Source organism: Limulus polyphemus, unplaced genomic scaffold (assembly GCF_000517525.1).
Source record: "Limulus polyphemus unplaced genomic scaffold, Limulus_polyphemus-2.1.2 Scaffold400, whole genome shotgun sequence".
In the NCBI taxonomy this organism is placed as follows: Eukaryota; Metazoa; Arthropoda; class Merostomata; order Xiphosura; family Limulidae; genus Limulus; species Limulus polyphemus.
The window spans coordinates 292,277-305,220 of record NW_013666010.1 but is presented as its reverse complement, the minus strand read 5'-3'; the positions used below and the strand labels follow the sequence as shown (position 1 = coordinate 305,220).

General features: G+C 34.8%; 1 protein-coding gene across 3 annotated transcripts in view; it reads left to right on the top strand.

The window, feature by feature from the left end:
- LOC106457978 overlaps window positions 1–10,314 on the top strand; it is a 45,863-nt gene extending 35,549 nt beyond the window's left edge. For 2 of the 3 annotated variants that reach the window (XM_013917428.2, XM_022384090.1), the window contains 3 exons: window positions 4,589–4,725; window positions 7,261–7,852; window positions 10,183–10,314. In XM_013917428.2, coding sequence (XP_013772882.2) covers window positions 4,594–4,725; window positions 7,261–7,852; window positions 10,183–10,232 — 774 coding nt within the window. In that variant the 5' untranslated portion in view covers window positions 4,589–4,593 and the 3' untranslated portion in view covers window positions 10,233–10,314. The remainder of the gene's footprint in view (window positions 1–4,588; window positions 4,726–7,260; window positions 7,853–10,182) is intronic. The other variant, XM_022384091.1, reaches the window with a different exon arrangement.
- Window positions 10,315–12,944: the final 2,630 nt, after the last annotated feature.

Here is a 12,944-nt window from a genome sequence, read left to right as displayed (position 1 = left end):
ATAAATTAACAGTTTGCCGCTTTTAATATGGGTTTGCGAGTTGTATGTGTGCTGTAAGGCTAGAGTACAATCGAATGTCAGGTCACATATTTTTAGCCGCAGCTTATATAATGGCTCTGCGTTTGTTTTGTTTTTCAAGTACAAACTTTTAGCTCATAGCTCCCTCATCTCTTGAGCGATTTGAGATCTAATTACAGTTTTGGACTCAGGAGGTCAAACTCTTTCGATTGATGTATTGACCAGGCCCAAGTTCTCACAGATTAATTTAAACTCAGAATTTACAATATTATGTTACCTTTGCTTATCACTGGACGTGTGTTATCCTGTAGTAAATTACGCTGTGTGTGTGTGTGAATCTGTTTGTTCGCGAATTCTCCTCACAGTTTTGGAACAAGGAGGACCAAATTTCGCAGGAGTGCTCAGGGTAGCCCAGGGGAATTCTATCTATATGTCGTAGTCCCCTACCAAGGGGGTATCAAGGGCGACTAAAACGCGCTCGATTCAGGCATGATGAGGATCTAGAAGAAGGTGTTCTGGGTCACTGGACCCAAGTGTGGTATTTTATTTTGTGTTTCCGGGCCCCTCGGAATTCCCGGGGTGCCATGTCTATGTTTGAAACTGTATTCATACTCCCATTGACCACCTGAGGGATCAATCCTAGTAAACATGTTCAGGTATCACAGACGGTTATCCTTATAGGCTTTGTTTGAGTAAAGACACTCCTGGGAATAGCTATAGCCCGCCTACTGAGAGGGTAGCAAGGTGAGCTTAAACGCACCCGGAAGTTTAACCAGGCATGATGGGGCTCTAGGAGTAAGTTTTCGGTATAGTTGAATCCGAATATGGCATTTGATTTTGTTTTCCTTCTCCCACCCCTTGGGATACATTAGGCACCACGTTTGATACTGTTCTCATACCCCTATTCAAAAACTAGCTGGACCAAACGTGGCAAACGTGCTCAAGTTTCTACGGGTAGGTGTCCTAAAGATTTTTTTTTTTTCTGGTACAAACTTCACATTATGCTAATCATAGAAGTAATTGAGGAAAATGGGGAAGCTTGATCAATATATACTGGGGCTTCTGCGAATCATGAGGAACCCCACATCGGAGTACGGATATTTTATGCTGGTCTTTGTAATTCAGCGCGTAATTAACAGTATATATCCAATATAAAGCAGAACAAGCGTAAGCCCGAAAGCGAAGTTGATGCCAAACTTTTCGTAAAACTTGATAATTTGAAAGCTCTCAAAAGTCTTAAGCTTTTCTAAAACAAAATTCGAATAAACTTTTTTCGTCAAATAAATAGAGTAGAGACAAGAGAGGTTGCTGCAAAATTAACTTATTTCAAGATGTTAACCTGTAATTTTCCTGGAGACTGCTATTTGAAATACGTTTAGACACGTGTTTTATTAATGACATCTGAAACCAAGGTAAATTCAAATATCTAACGCCGCAAGTACAGAATGTTATTATACGTTATGTCAAAATCGACATGAATCATATATATACATCGCTCCACTATTTTCAGATTAATTTGTTTTACAAGTATTTGTCAAGTCAGTATTTGTTATTACTTAGGTAATGAATTCTGTGCTCCTGTATTCATTACGTTACATGAAAACAAACAACGTTGCCAAAAATGTATTTTAAATTAAAAAATTAATAAATATGGATGCTGCCGATATTGAAATACAAATGTTTGCTTGTTTTGTTTGTTTGTTTTTTTAATTTCGCGCAAAGCTACACGAGGGCTATCTGCGCTAGCCGTCCCTAATTTAGCAGTGTAAGACTAGAGGGAAGGCAGCTAGTCATCACCACCCACCGCCAACTCTTGGGCTACTCTTTTACCAACGAATAGTGGGATTGACCGTCACATTATAACGCCCCCATGGCTGAAAGGGCGAGCATGTTTGGTGTGACGGGGATTCGAACCCGCGACCCTCATATTGCGAGTCGAGTGCCGTGAAATACAAATAAGACTGCTGATTTTAACTGTTTGGATGTGAAAAGCTAGCGAAGCATTAGAAACTAATAGGTCCCCTAGCAAACTGATACAAAATTTGCAGTTGTATTAAAATAAATGATTGTTTTGTTTTTTTACTCTCATTCAAAACCTGAAGACAGCTTCGTGCCAAATATAGGGGTTGTAATTTGTTGTAAATAATTGGGGCATATTGTAGTGATTAGAGAAAACATGTATTTTATACTATATCATAAAAGCTTAGTTTAGCAAAATTAATTAATATTTATTTCATAATAACTTGCATCACCAAATCCTGCACATACTAGACGTTGGTTTATACATACATACGCATATATATATTGTACTGTTTCCTTTTGTAAGATAACGAAAAAATTCCATAAAAAAATTGCAAAATGACACTTATTACATATTTTATTGCCATCTGTCTTCGACGAATAAGATGAAGACGTTTTAAGTTTGGATATTATTCCTCATCAAAATCTGACAGTAAAAGATGAAACAGTGAAAACAAGGTTCCTTTCTACTGTAGCTCGTACGGTTTCATATTTCGTGCTAGTATATCATATTTACATGCTTTAGTTAAATCACTAACTTAAATTTTACAAAGAATTGTACATAATGCATAAACGTGTTTGTTCCTTGTATATTTTCCTTTGCGTTAAAATAGCTGGACACGTACAAAACTAAAAATAAGGAAAACTGTTATTGTTATTAAGTAGTGATTGTTTTCTAGCTAATATACACGTTGAGGTTTCATGTATCGGATTGAAATTTTATTTATAAATATCATTAGAATTGAAAATTTATACTTTACTTTCAAACTGCAAAACAGGAAAATTCCATAATCACGAATACAGTTTATGGTTGCGTTCTTTTCTTACTTCTTATTTTATGCAATACTTTAGAGTTAGTGTACGTTACCTCCGTTGTTATACTCACAATGAAACATTTTTAAAACGATATGGTATATGATTTTGTGTTTACTATGTATAAAATGTGTTTGATGGAATCTAACTACTTGTTAGCCATTAGCACTGAGCTAATCACCTTTGTGCGTGAGAAATATTTTAGTTGGAAAATGATAGATTTGTTTAATTCAGATTGGTAGTAATTTTGTAGTGGGCATCATGTCTACACACTACTCTTTTCTTCCCGTGTGTTTAATGACAGAAGCGAGATTTAAGTTATTTATAAAATTTATTTATAAAATTATTTTGTAATTCTAACTATAACTAGTGTATTATCGAACTTTTATAATAAAAATACAATGAGCATATATGTTCTGACTGTTAATAATTGCATTGAAACTTTACCCGATAGGGTGGTTTCTCTACGTTATTATATGTACATTGAAAACTATCCTGATTAGATGGTTTCCTTTGCATGATCATATATACACTGAAAACAAACCAGTTTAGGTGGTTTCTCTACATTATCATGTTTACATTGAAAACTAACCTGTATTGATATGTATAGTTTATCATCACTCCACTTTGCGAACATGAATTATTTAGGTACACTACATCCATCTAACAGGAAAGACCTTCTCAGAGAACATTTCTTTGATTGGCTGCTTAAAGATATCTGCCATCAGAGTTTGCCAATCGCGGCATTAACAACTAAAAAGATATACATTGGTCTCTAGAAGAAATTATTTGTGCTAACATATAATGAAACCAGAGGCAAAAACAGTTAGACAAGTCCCTAATGTGTAACAGATGCAAGTAGAAAATCTTCAATGGTACTTAGAGCACAAACTATGGATATTGGATGAATGGAAGTGTAATCTGCTGGAAGTAGTGTAATGGTGTGGTGGAATGACACAGATAGAGTCCTTTCATTGGTTTAGAAAGAGTAATATTTAGGTTGTACCTTAACGTTATTGTCACCCATGCCTATCACACAATTCTACGTTTCTACTGTGGTCGTATTACCGCCAATTGGTTCAAGAAACATGAATGTAAGTATATTAATTTTTCTTGCGCAGAACAAACACTTAATCTTAGCCTGATTGAGCCTATATGGGATGACCATTGCTTTCGCCACTGCAATTCTCTGCCAAAATCTGTGAGCTAATTATACCCCATACTTCACGAATGAACTATGTAATGACACAAAAGGCATTCTGACATCTTGTGTCTCCACAGGTGTTTCAGGCTGTTACGATGGCGAATTGTGATCCAACCAGATACTAGGTGGAACCTTAATAATATGGCCAGGCCAAATGTCAGGTCTTATTTTTAAACCCAGAGAGGTCCTTGCTCTTATCCATTGCTCAGAGGCTAGCCATGATGGTAGCAGTAATCTGACATGCCACACAATCAGTGTATTTTACAGTGAAATATATGAAGTGTTCTATCAGCGTGGATGTAAAGGGTTCTAAGAAAGTGCCCAAACAGTCCAATACTTTACCATATGGAAATAATATTTTCATTTAATAATTAATTTACATTCCATTTTATCTAGCACTAATTTGATCAATATTTTTAAACCTATGAACATGTTTTGTTGCAACTTTGTTTTAACTTTTAGAAGGATACATAAGAAATTCTGTGGAAACCATTAACTGTGATAACTGATTTTATTATTGTTGTTATTTTGTAGGAAATATGATGAATATGGGTCATTCTAGAAGCGGAATCTCAATCCTGACATTTACGTTATTCATTATGCTTCTAACAACAGATGGGGCGACCTCCACGAGTAGTTTCTCTGGTGACGTCAAGGTAGAATCTTTAGAGGTTGGTGCACAATAATTAATAATCCCCTGTTTTTTGGTGCCCCTCAATATATAAATTATAATTACAAGAAATAACATGGGTATTTGTATTTCCACTGACCTAAGGAAGAGCAATTCCAACAGCTTGTCTCTATGAGTAAAATATTCTGTCTCTTCAGGAGCTATGGTAATTATTCAAATAAGCGATTATCTTAATTTTTATAAAGAGAGGGATTAATGAGCACATTACTTGTACGATCTTGGCAAATCACGCAAAGAGACTAATCTCTTTTTCAGTCATAATATCTCCGATACGGTGAACTACATCTCTACAAACATTACTGGAGCTATAGATCTACTGAATGTACGCCAACACCTTGGAACACCACTACAGAACCTGAAACATAGGAGACAGATTATTATAAATTATATGTTTAAATTAATACCCAAGGGATAAACACTTACAAGAAACACACATAATGATAAAATATATACTTATTATTACTCTAGGCCAATTATCTGTTCTTACTAAACGTAAATCTAGCGTCTTTGCTAGTAATACATTACATCTATATTTTTTTTAAATTATAGGAACTTTAACCAATCTAAATAACTGATAAAATGTGTTAACTGGAAATATAAAAAATGAGTTTCACATAAAAAAATTCAACGTTACGTTTAACACCTTCACTATATAAAGCTGAAGAAATTTACATATATAAGTGCTTATCCTTTGGTATTACTGTATAAGATGATAAAATGATTATTCTGTTTGTGTACAAGTTACTTAAGACATTGTGTCTACACGTACTTAATGACATGTGATGTATTTTATTGAGCATAGCAACTCTGTAACAAGGAACATTGGTTAAATGTCTCTTCTGAAATATAACTGTTTTTTTTTAAATTAATATTTAGCTCGTGATTTAGTTGATAAAATTATTATTATATAATTATAAATATGTGCACGTTTATATGCACCATGATTTAAGTATTTATTTGACCTTTATATCAACTATTGTCTTTCAAAGATAGACACTGTTTACTTATCGACCTTTCTATGACTTTTTTGTGGAATTGGATTACACATTATATTTAAAAATATGTATCCATACTTTTCTAATGGAATTCTAAGTATCATATTTAGAATCCCTGACATCAAAAACCTTAGTATAGACACTATATTTACATCTTTACATAAATTAGATTAGGAGATATTACATATGATATCAATTTCGATTTTCAGTAGCCATCTTGGATTTCCACTCCTCCAAGTTAATCAAGATTATAAAAAAATACTGTTAATGGATTAAAATAAACAAATATATCGTTCACTGATAGAATATGATGACTTTGTAGGTTTCTGCCAATCAGTAAAGAAAAATGTTGTATTCTATATTTTAGCAACCCCCGATATTTATCACCCTTTTCGATGTGAAGACTTAATTCTATGTGATGTTTTACAATCTTATTGTATTCAACATCCCCAGAAACCTTGTATGCACATTTTTATGCTTTCTGCCAGAAATGCACATTTTTTCACATATCTGTCCCACTATTTGGCTGTAATAACTAGTTAATATTGGGCGTTCCATACTGTGAATTTAAGGGACCATGGATCGTGTTCTGTTGCCGCAGAAATCGCGCTCCAAATTTTGGGCCGAGTGTGCGTTATAAGAGTGACGATCAAATCCCTCTATTCGATTAGAGTAGTAGGTCAGATCAAAATTAGAAATGGATAGAGAAGATAGCCTTAGTGAAGCTTTATGCGAATCTCTGAAACAAACATTTTGTTAATTTGTAATATATATATATATATAATGCTTATATTTGTACTGATTATTCCATTTACACTTAAGTTAATTTGATGGCATCAAAATATTTATATAGACCTATCAGGAGTTTTCCTAGTGTGCAATTGATCAAACATTATGCACCTGTAAAAATATTTGTGAAGTATATAAGTAAGTTCAAGTGGATACATACAAAAAAAAATATATATTTAAGATTAAAAAATTCCATTCCATTTTTGTTATGAAACATAAAGATACACAAGTGACTATCCGTACTGTGCCCAACGCTAGTATCGATATCCAATTTTTAACGCTATAAGCCCTCAGACTTGCCGCTGAGCTACCAGAAATGAAGGGTTCTATTTGAACGTGATACTTGTACTTTCGCCCCCCCCCTCCAGTGGCACAGTGGTATGTCTGCGAACTTACAACACTATAAACCTGGTTTCGATACCCGTTGTGGGCAGAGCCCAGATAGCCCATTGTGTAGTTTGTGCTCGATTCCAAACAAACAAACTTATACTTTCATCAACAACTACAGTGTTATTCGCTTACACTCAAAAACTTTTGTTATTGGCAACAAACTATTTTATTACAATTGTTTTTCGTACTCTATTTTGTATTTCAAAAATGTATTTAGCATTTAGTGTAGTTTGATAGTTAAGTTAATGATTCCTCATATTTCCCGGCTAGTTAAAGTTATAATTATTAAATAATTCTTCTTATGACAGTTTTCGAACTATATGGTATGAAAAATATTTTAGGATCAAGAAGATCACTTCCTTAACCAGAAGGAGGTAACGGAGGTGAACAAACGAGCCATCCCGTTCCTTCCAATGAGAGGCCGAAGGGAATACAAAGAGAAACAAATCAGTCTAGAAGGAAACAAAAGAGCTTCGGGATTTTTTGGTATGCGGGGTAAAAAGGAAGAAACAAGTGAAGGAAATAGAGCCATCACTTCCTTTGGATTTCAAGGGAAAAGGGATTACGTTGATGATAAAAGGGGAAGTTCTTTCTTTGGAATGAGAGGTAAAAAAACCAACATGGAAGACGAAGGAGGAATATCGTTTACTGGAAATAAAAATGGGGAAATAAATCAGACACCAAATTTCAGGAAATTTCCAACAAATAATGATTTTCATTACACTATTGGTCAAGGCAAACAAGACGATATAGAAAGTTACATCAGTAAACTGAAAGAGGATTACTTAAGAAATGGGGCAGCCAGTAGCGACTCTTATTTACCTGAAACGTTGGAGATTGAGAACAAACGAAGTGGTACGTTCTTTGGGATGAGAGGGAAAAGGAATGCCAAAATAGTTCAGAAAACAACTAAAGAGGTACGAAAAGTTCCAGGTTGGTGTTGGTTAAGATAGCATATTAGATGTTTGAAATTTCTAATAGTTGTAGATGTCTATTATAAAAAATATCATTCAAAAAGTTGGAAGGTAATTAGTTTACTTTAGTTTATTTTCATTTTTAGTTGCATTTGTCTGTCGATTAAATAATATGCGATATTTCTTATTTCTTTGTGTCTTCTAAGGTTAAACAGAAGTAATCAATATCCAATTTTTTTAGTCTGGCATCGTTATTAAAATATATGTATATGTGCTAAAAGTAGCTAAATATTAATTATCAACACCACCTTTTCTTTTTCCAGGAAATCTAAGCAGACTAAGTGTCGATTAATCTTCTGTTTGCACATCTTTCTTTTGCATATATACAATAGAATAATAGCTTACACGTTGCACCAACTTTCTTTTGCATATATACAATAGAATATTAGCTTACACGTTGCACATCTTTCTTTTGTATATATACTATGCAATAATAGTTTAACGTTGCACCAGCTTTCTTTAGATATGTTTATAAAGCTAATAGTTTGAAAATAATTTATATCTATAACAACTAAAAATCATTTTACGTTGTTGTGTTTTATGATTTAAGGGTGCACAAATCTTCCTCTGTCAAAATGTTTCAAAGTATTTATTGATATATCGTTGAAGTTTAACGATACAGCTATAAATAATACTTATAATGCTTATGTATGTTTTAAAGGGGTACCGAGAGAGGAGTTGTTTTCTTCTCTAGATATTTCGTTGAATCCAAACGTACACCCTCCTACCAAAGTCACTGGACACGGATAGTTATGAATAAAACGTGTCTCTATTCCAAGGAACTAATAGTGTGTTGGCCCGACTTTGGCCTTAATGACTGTTTTAATGTGACGTGGAAGACTGTCTGCTAATTTTGGTAGAAAGCTGGTGGTACTGTGCTCCACGCCTCCTTTAAAGCATTAGTAAGCTCCACTACTGAAGAGGGCCGTCTTAGCCTTGCCATAATTCTGCGTTCCAGTTTATCCCTAAGATTTTTTATCGGGTTGAGGTCAGGGGCTCTGTGCTGGCCACTGCAATGCTCCGATGTTGTTCTCTTCAAACCACGCGTTCACAAGTCCTTGTTTCGTGACATGGAGCGTTATCATGTTGGAAGGTGTAAGGGCCGGTAACATAAAATTTCCACAATGTAGGACACACAAAATTGTACAGAACATCAATGTAGAACACACAGAATTGTACAGAACATCAAATGTAGTACAAACAGAATTGTTCAGAACATCAAATGTAGTACAAACAGAATTGTTAAGAACATCAATGTAGTACAAACAGAATTGTTAAGAACATCAATGTAGTACAAACAGAATTGTTAAGAACATCAAATGTAGTACAAACAGAATTGTTAAGAACATCAATGTAGGACTCAGCATTCATGGATCCATGTACTGCGAACAGTGGATTTAGTCCATACCACGAGAAGCCCCCCCCCCCCAGATCATGATACGCCATCTCCAAACTTCACTGTTGGGACAGCACACTCGGGTAATAAACATTCTCCAGGCATCCTCCATACCAAAACTCGTCCATCAGACTGGAAGAGCGTGTAGTGTGACTCATCACTCCACAGGACCGATTTCCATTGATTCATGGTCCAAGTTCAGTGTGCCTTGACCCATGCCAATCGAAGATGTACATTTGTTTTTGTTATCAATGGCTTGTGGGCTGCAGCTCTTCCGTGAAAATTCGTGGTATGCAGCTCTCGACGTGTCATGGAAACACTTATAGGACTGCCTGTGGCTGCTAGCATCTCCAAACACAGATTCTCTAGAGTCTGATGGCGAAATGAGGTAACTAGCCTTCTCAAGGCGCTTCGGCTCCTGTCAGTCAGTATTTTACACTTACCTGGTCGTCTCTTGGGTTTATTGTCACCTGTAGACTTCCATTTCTTCACCACTTGCCAATTATCGACCTGAGAATGTAGAATTGTTGCGCAATAGCACGTACAGACATTTTCCCCAAATGGCATCCCTCTGAAACTCTGTTAGCTATTTCTGTATACTCATTTTTCGGCGTACAAGTTCGAAATGACTTCCGAGCGAATCGTTGATCACCTTTATAGACCAAACTAGTTGCATAGTTTGTCGTCACATCCATTTTGCTGCAATCAGAGGTGTGTCCCATAACTTTGGTAGATAGTGTATATATAACAACAGATGTATATAATGGTTATGTATGTTTTTACACCAGTAACGAGAGAAGAGTTTTTACCTCTCTAGATATTTCGTTGAATATAAACGTATATATATATATATACTGCAATAAATACTTATAAGCTTGTGTATATTTTTACAGGGTTAACGAGGGAAGTAGTTTTTTGCTTCTCGAGGATAAAACATCGATGAAGAAGAACTCTACGTTTATTAAAATTGAGCACAGAATATTATGTTCTAACACATCTCAAAATTGTCAACATATCCAAGACATGAAATACGTCAGTACCACGTACACCACATATCCTTGTCTCTAAAACTATCTTTGTATAATAGAAGCTTTCCTTAAATATCTGCACGAATCAAATATTGCTATATATCCATCATTGTTTTGTCTCCCTTTCTAGTTCCTGTTTATTGTTTGCTGTCATGTTCTTGCTCGTTTTTTTTTATCTTAGGAACATGGAGTCAAATAAAATATTTTTTCCTGCTTCTTGTGTTTTTAAGTAGTACACCTTACTAGTGATCAGAACTTATCGTTTCTTCGCAATGAACGTCAAGAGAGCTTCAAATCCTTCAATATTAATTATATAGCTATACATTTAACCTAACTGAAAATAAAATCTACTTTTGTTTGTTTGTTTGTTTGTTTTGAATTTCGCGCAAAGCTACACGACAGCTATCTGCGCTAGCCGTCCCTAATTTAGCAGTGAAAGACTAGAGGGAAAGCAGCTAGTCATCACCTCTCACCGTCAGCTCTTTGGCTACTCTTTTACCATCGAATAGTGAGATTGACCGTCACATTATAACGCCCCCACGGCTGAAAGAGCGAGCATATTTGGTGAAACGGGTATTCGAACCCGCCACCCGTAGATTGCGAATCGAGCGCCCTAACCACCTGGCCAAACCTACTTTTAAAATGGATTTATATAGTGTGATCAACACGAGGACTGAGTTTTCTATGGAGTTCTCCGTAAAGCCCTAAATGTTGTCTTGTAGTCAAGAAAATTGCCAGGAGAATTCAATAGCAAATTCAGTCCACATGTAGTTAAAGTCACTAATGGCTATGCATGTATATAATACTGATCATATTGCTTTCAGAACATCATACTTTTCCTGTATATCCCCAGAAAACACGTTATTCTAACATGCTCCTCATTTGGGAGTAGAGATTGTAGTTTTAATCAGTTTGCGTATTTGTTTGGTAAATTTCGCGCAAAGCTTCATTAGAGCCATCTGAGTCACGTGTCCTTAATTTTGAAGTGATAAACTAGAGGGAGGTCAGCTAGTCAACAGCACCCACCGCCAAATTTTGTGCTATTGTAATTTGACAGTTACTCTTATGACGTGCCCACAGCCTCAAAGTGCGGAGTGTGATTTTATGGAAACGGGACCCGAACCATGAACCCCCACATCCACAATCCTACAAGTTAACCACTAGTCCCAGTTTTAATGAAATCACTATAAACAGTATTAATCATACTGGATTTAGAAACTTCCGCCCCAAAAACCTTCATACAGCTAATCTGATGCCACATTTTGAATTACATTTTCAATCATTATATTTGTGAGAGGTTATAAATTTTTTGTTACACCTTTAGATCGAACGCGTTTAATGAGATAATGGTAGTTTTTGTACAATAAATTTTCGCGAATGTTAATAATGAACATATTGAAATTTTAAGTTAACAGCCATGCAAAGGTTAAAAAGGACAACATAGTATAGAAGTTGAACTATTATAATACCAAGAGTGTTTGTATTATTTACTAAGGGTTTTAAAGGTGACTCATAAACACTTATTTTTGTGATATTGTTAATATACATCGGGGTTTGTGCGAAGGTTAATAAATCATAATTTATTAAATAGTGTTAACAAATTAACCTTACTTCTCATTAAAAAATATTCAGTGTTCAGCAAGTAGTCCATTTTATACGAAACTGTTCGTAATGGTTGATGCACTGGGAGATTTGTCGGTAACATAATCGTTTTAAATCCGGTTGGATGTATTTTTATGGCAATATAGTAGTTACAACTGTTATGCTAATTCGCCGAATGGTCTCTCACCAGTGCCAAAAAAAAACATGTTTCTGCAAGAACTGGCTTCATGATTTATCCATCAGAGTTGAGATTTAACATGAACATTTGGAATATGGTTGCCAACCTTACATTTTTGTTCTTGATGACACACAAATTAACCGTAGTCATTTTTTTTTACTTATATTTTATACTGACATAATTTAAAGAAAGTTTTAAATAAAAGTTGTTTAGTTAAATTAAGTATTTATTCAAAGTTAAAATTTTCATTCGTGTAAGTTTATGCAGTTGATTTTTCCTCTCAGAGATTGAACAGTGGATCCGATAGTCCACTGTTCGCGTCCCGTTTCAGCAGATTAGATAGCACTCCGTACTTTGGCGCTCATTACGCGTTATAAGAATGACGGTCAAATCCCACTACTAGATTAGAGTAGCCCACGGGTTGGTAGGGGTGCTGTTAACTAGCTTTCTTCTCTCTAGTTTATCACTTCAAAATTAGGGGCGGTTAACGTAAATAGCCCTTGTGTAGCTTTGATCGAATAATCAAAACAAACCAAATCAATTCTCTCAGAGTGTAAGAGTCTTTTATATATATATATATACGTACAAGTCGGGTATTTTACCTAGAGTTGAACGAAAACTTGATTTTATTAGCAAGTAACCGTTTTCCGCAGAACATGTTGATGGATTCTTGTAATGATAACTTATATTTGATTTAAATATAACATGTTCATGAATTCTTGTAATGATAACTTATATTTGATTTAAATATAACATGTTCATGAATTCTTGTAATGATATCTTATATTTGATTTAAATATAACATGTTCATGAATTCTTGTAATGATATCTTATATTTGATTTAAAT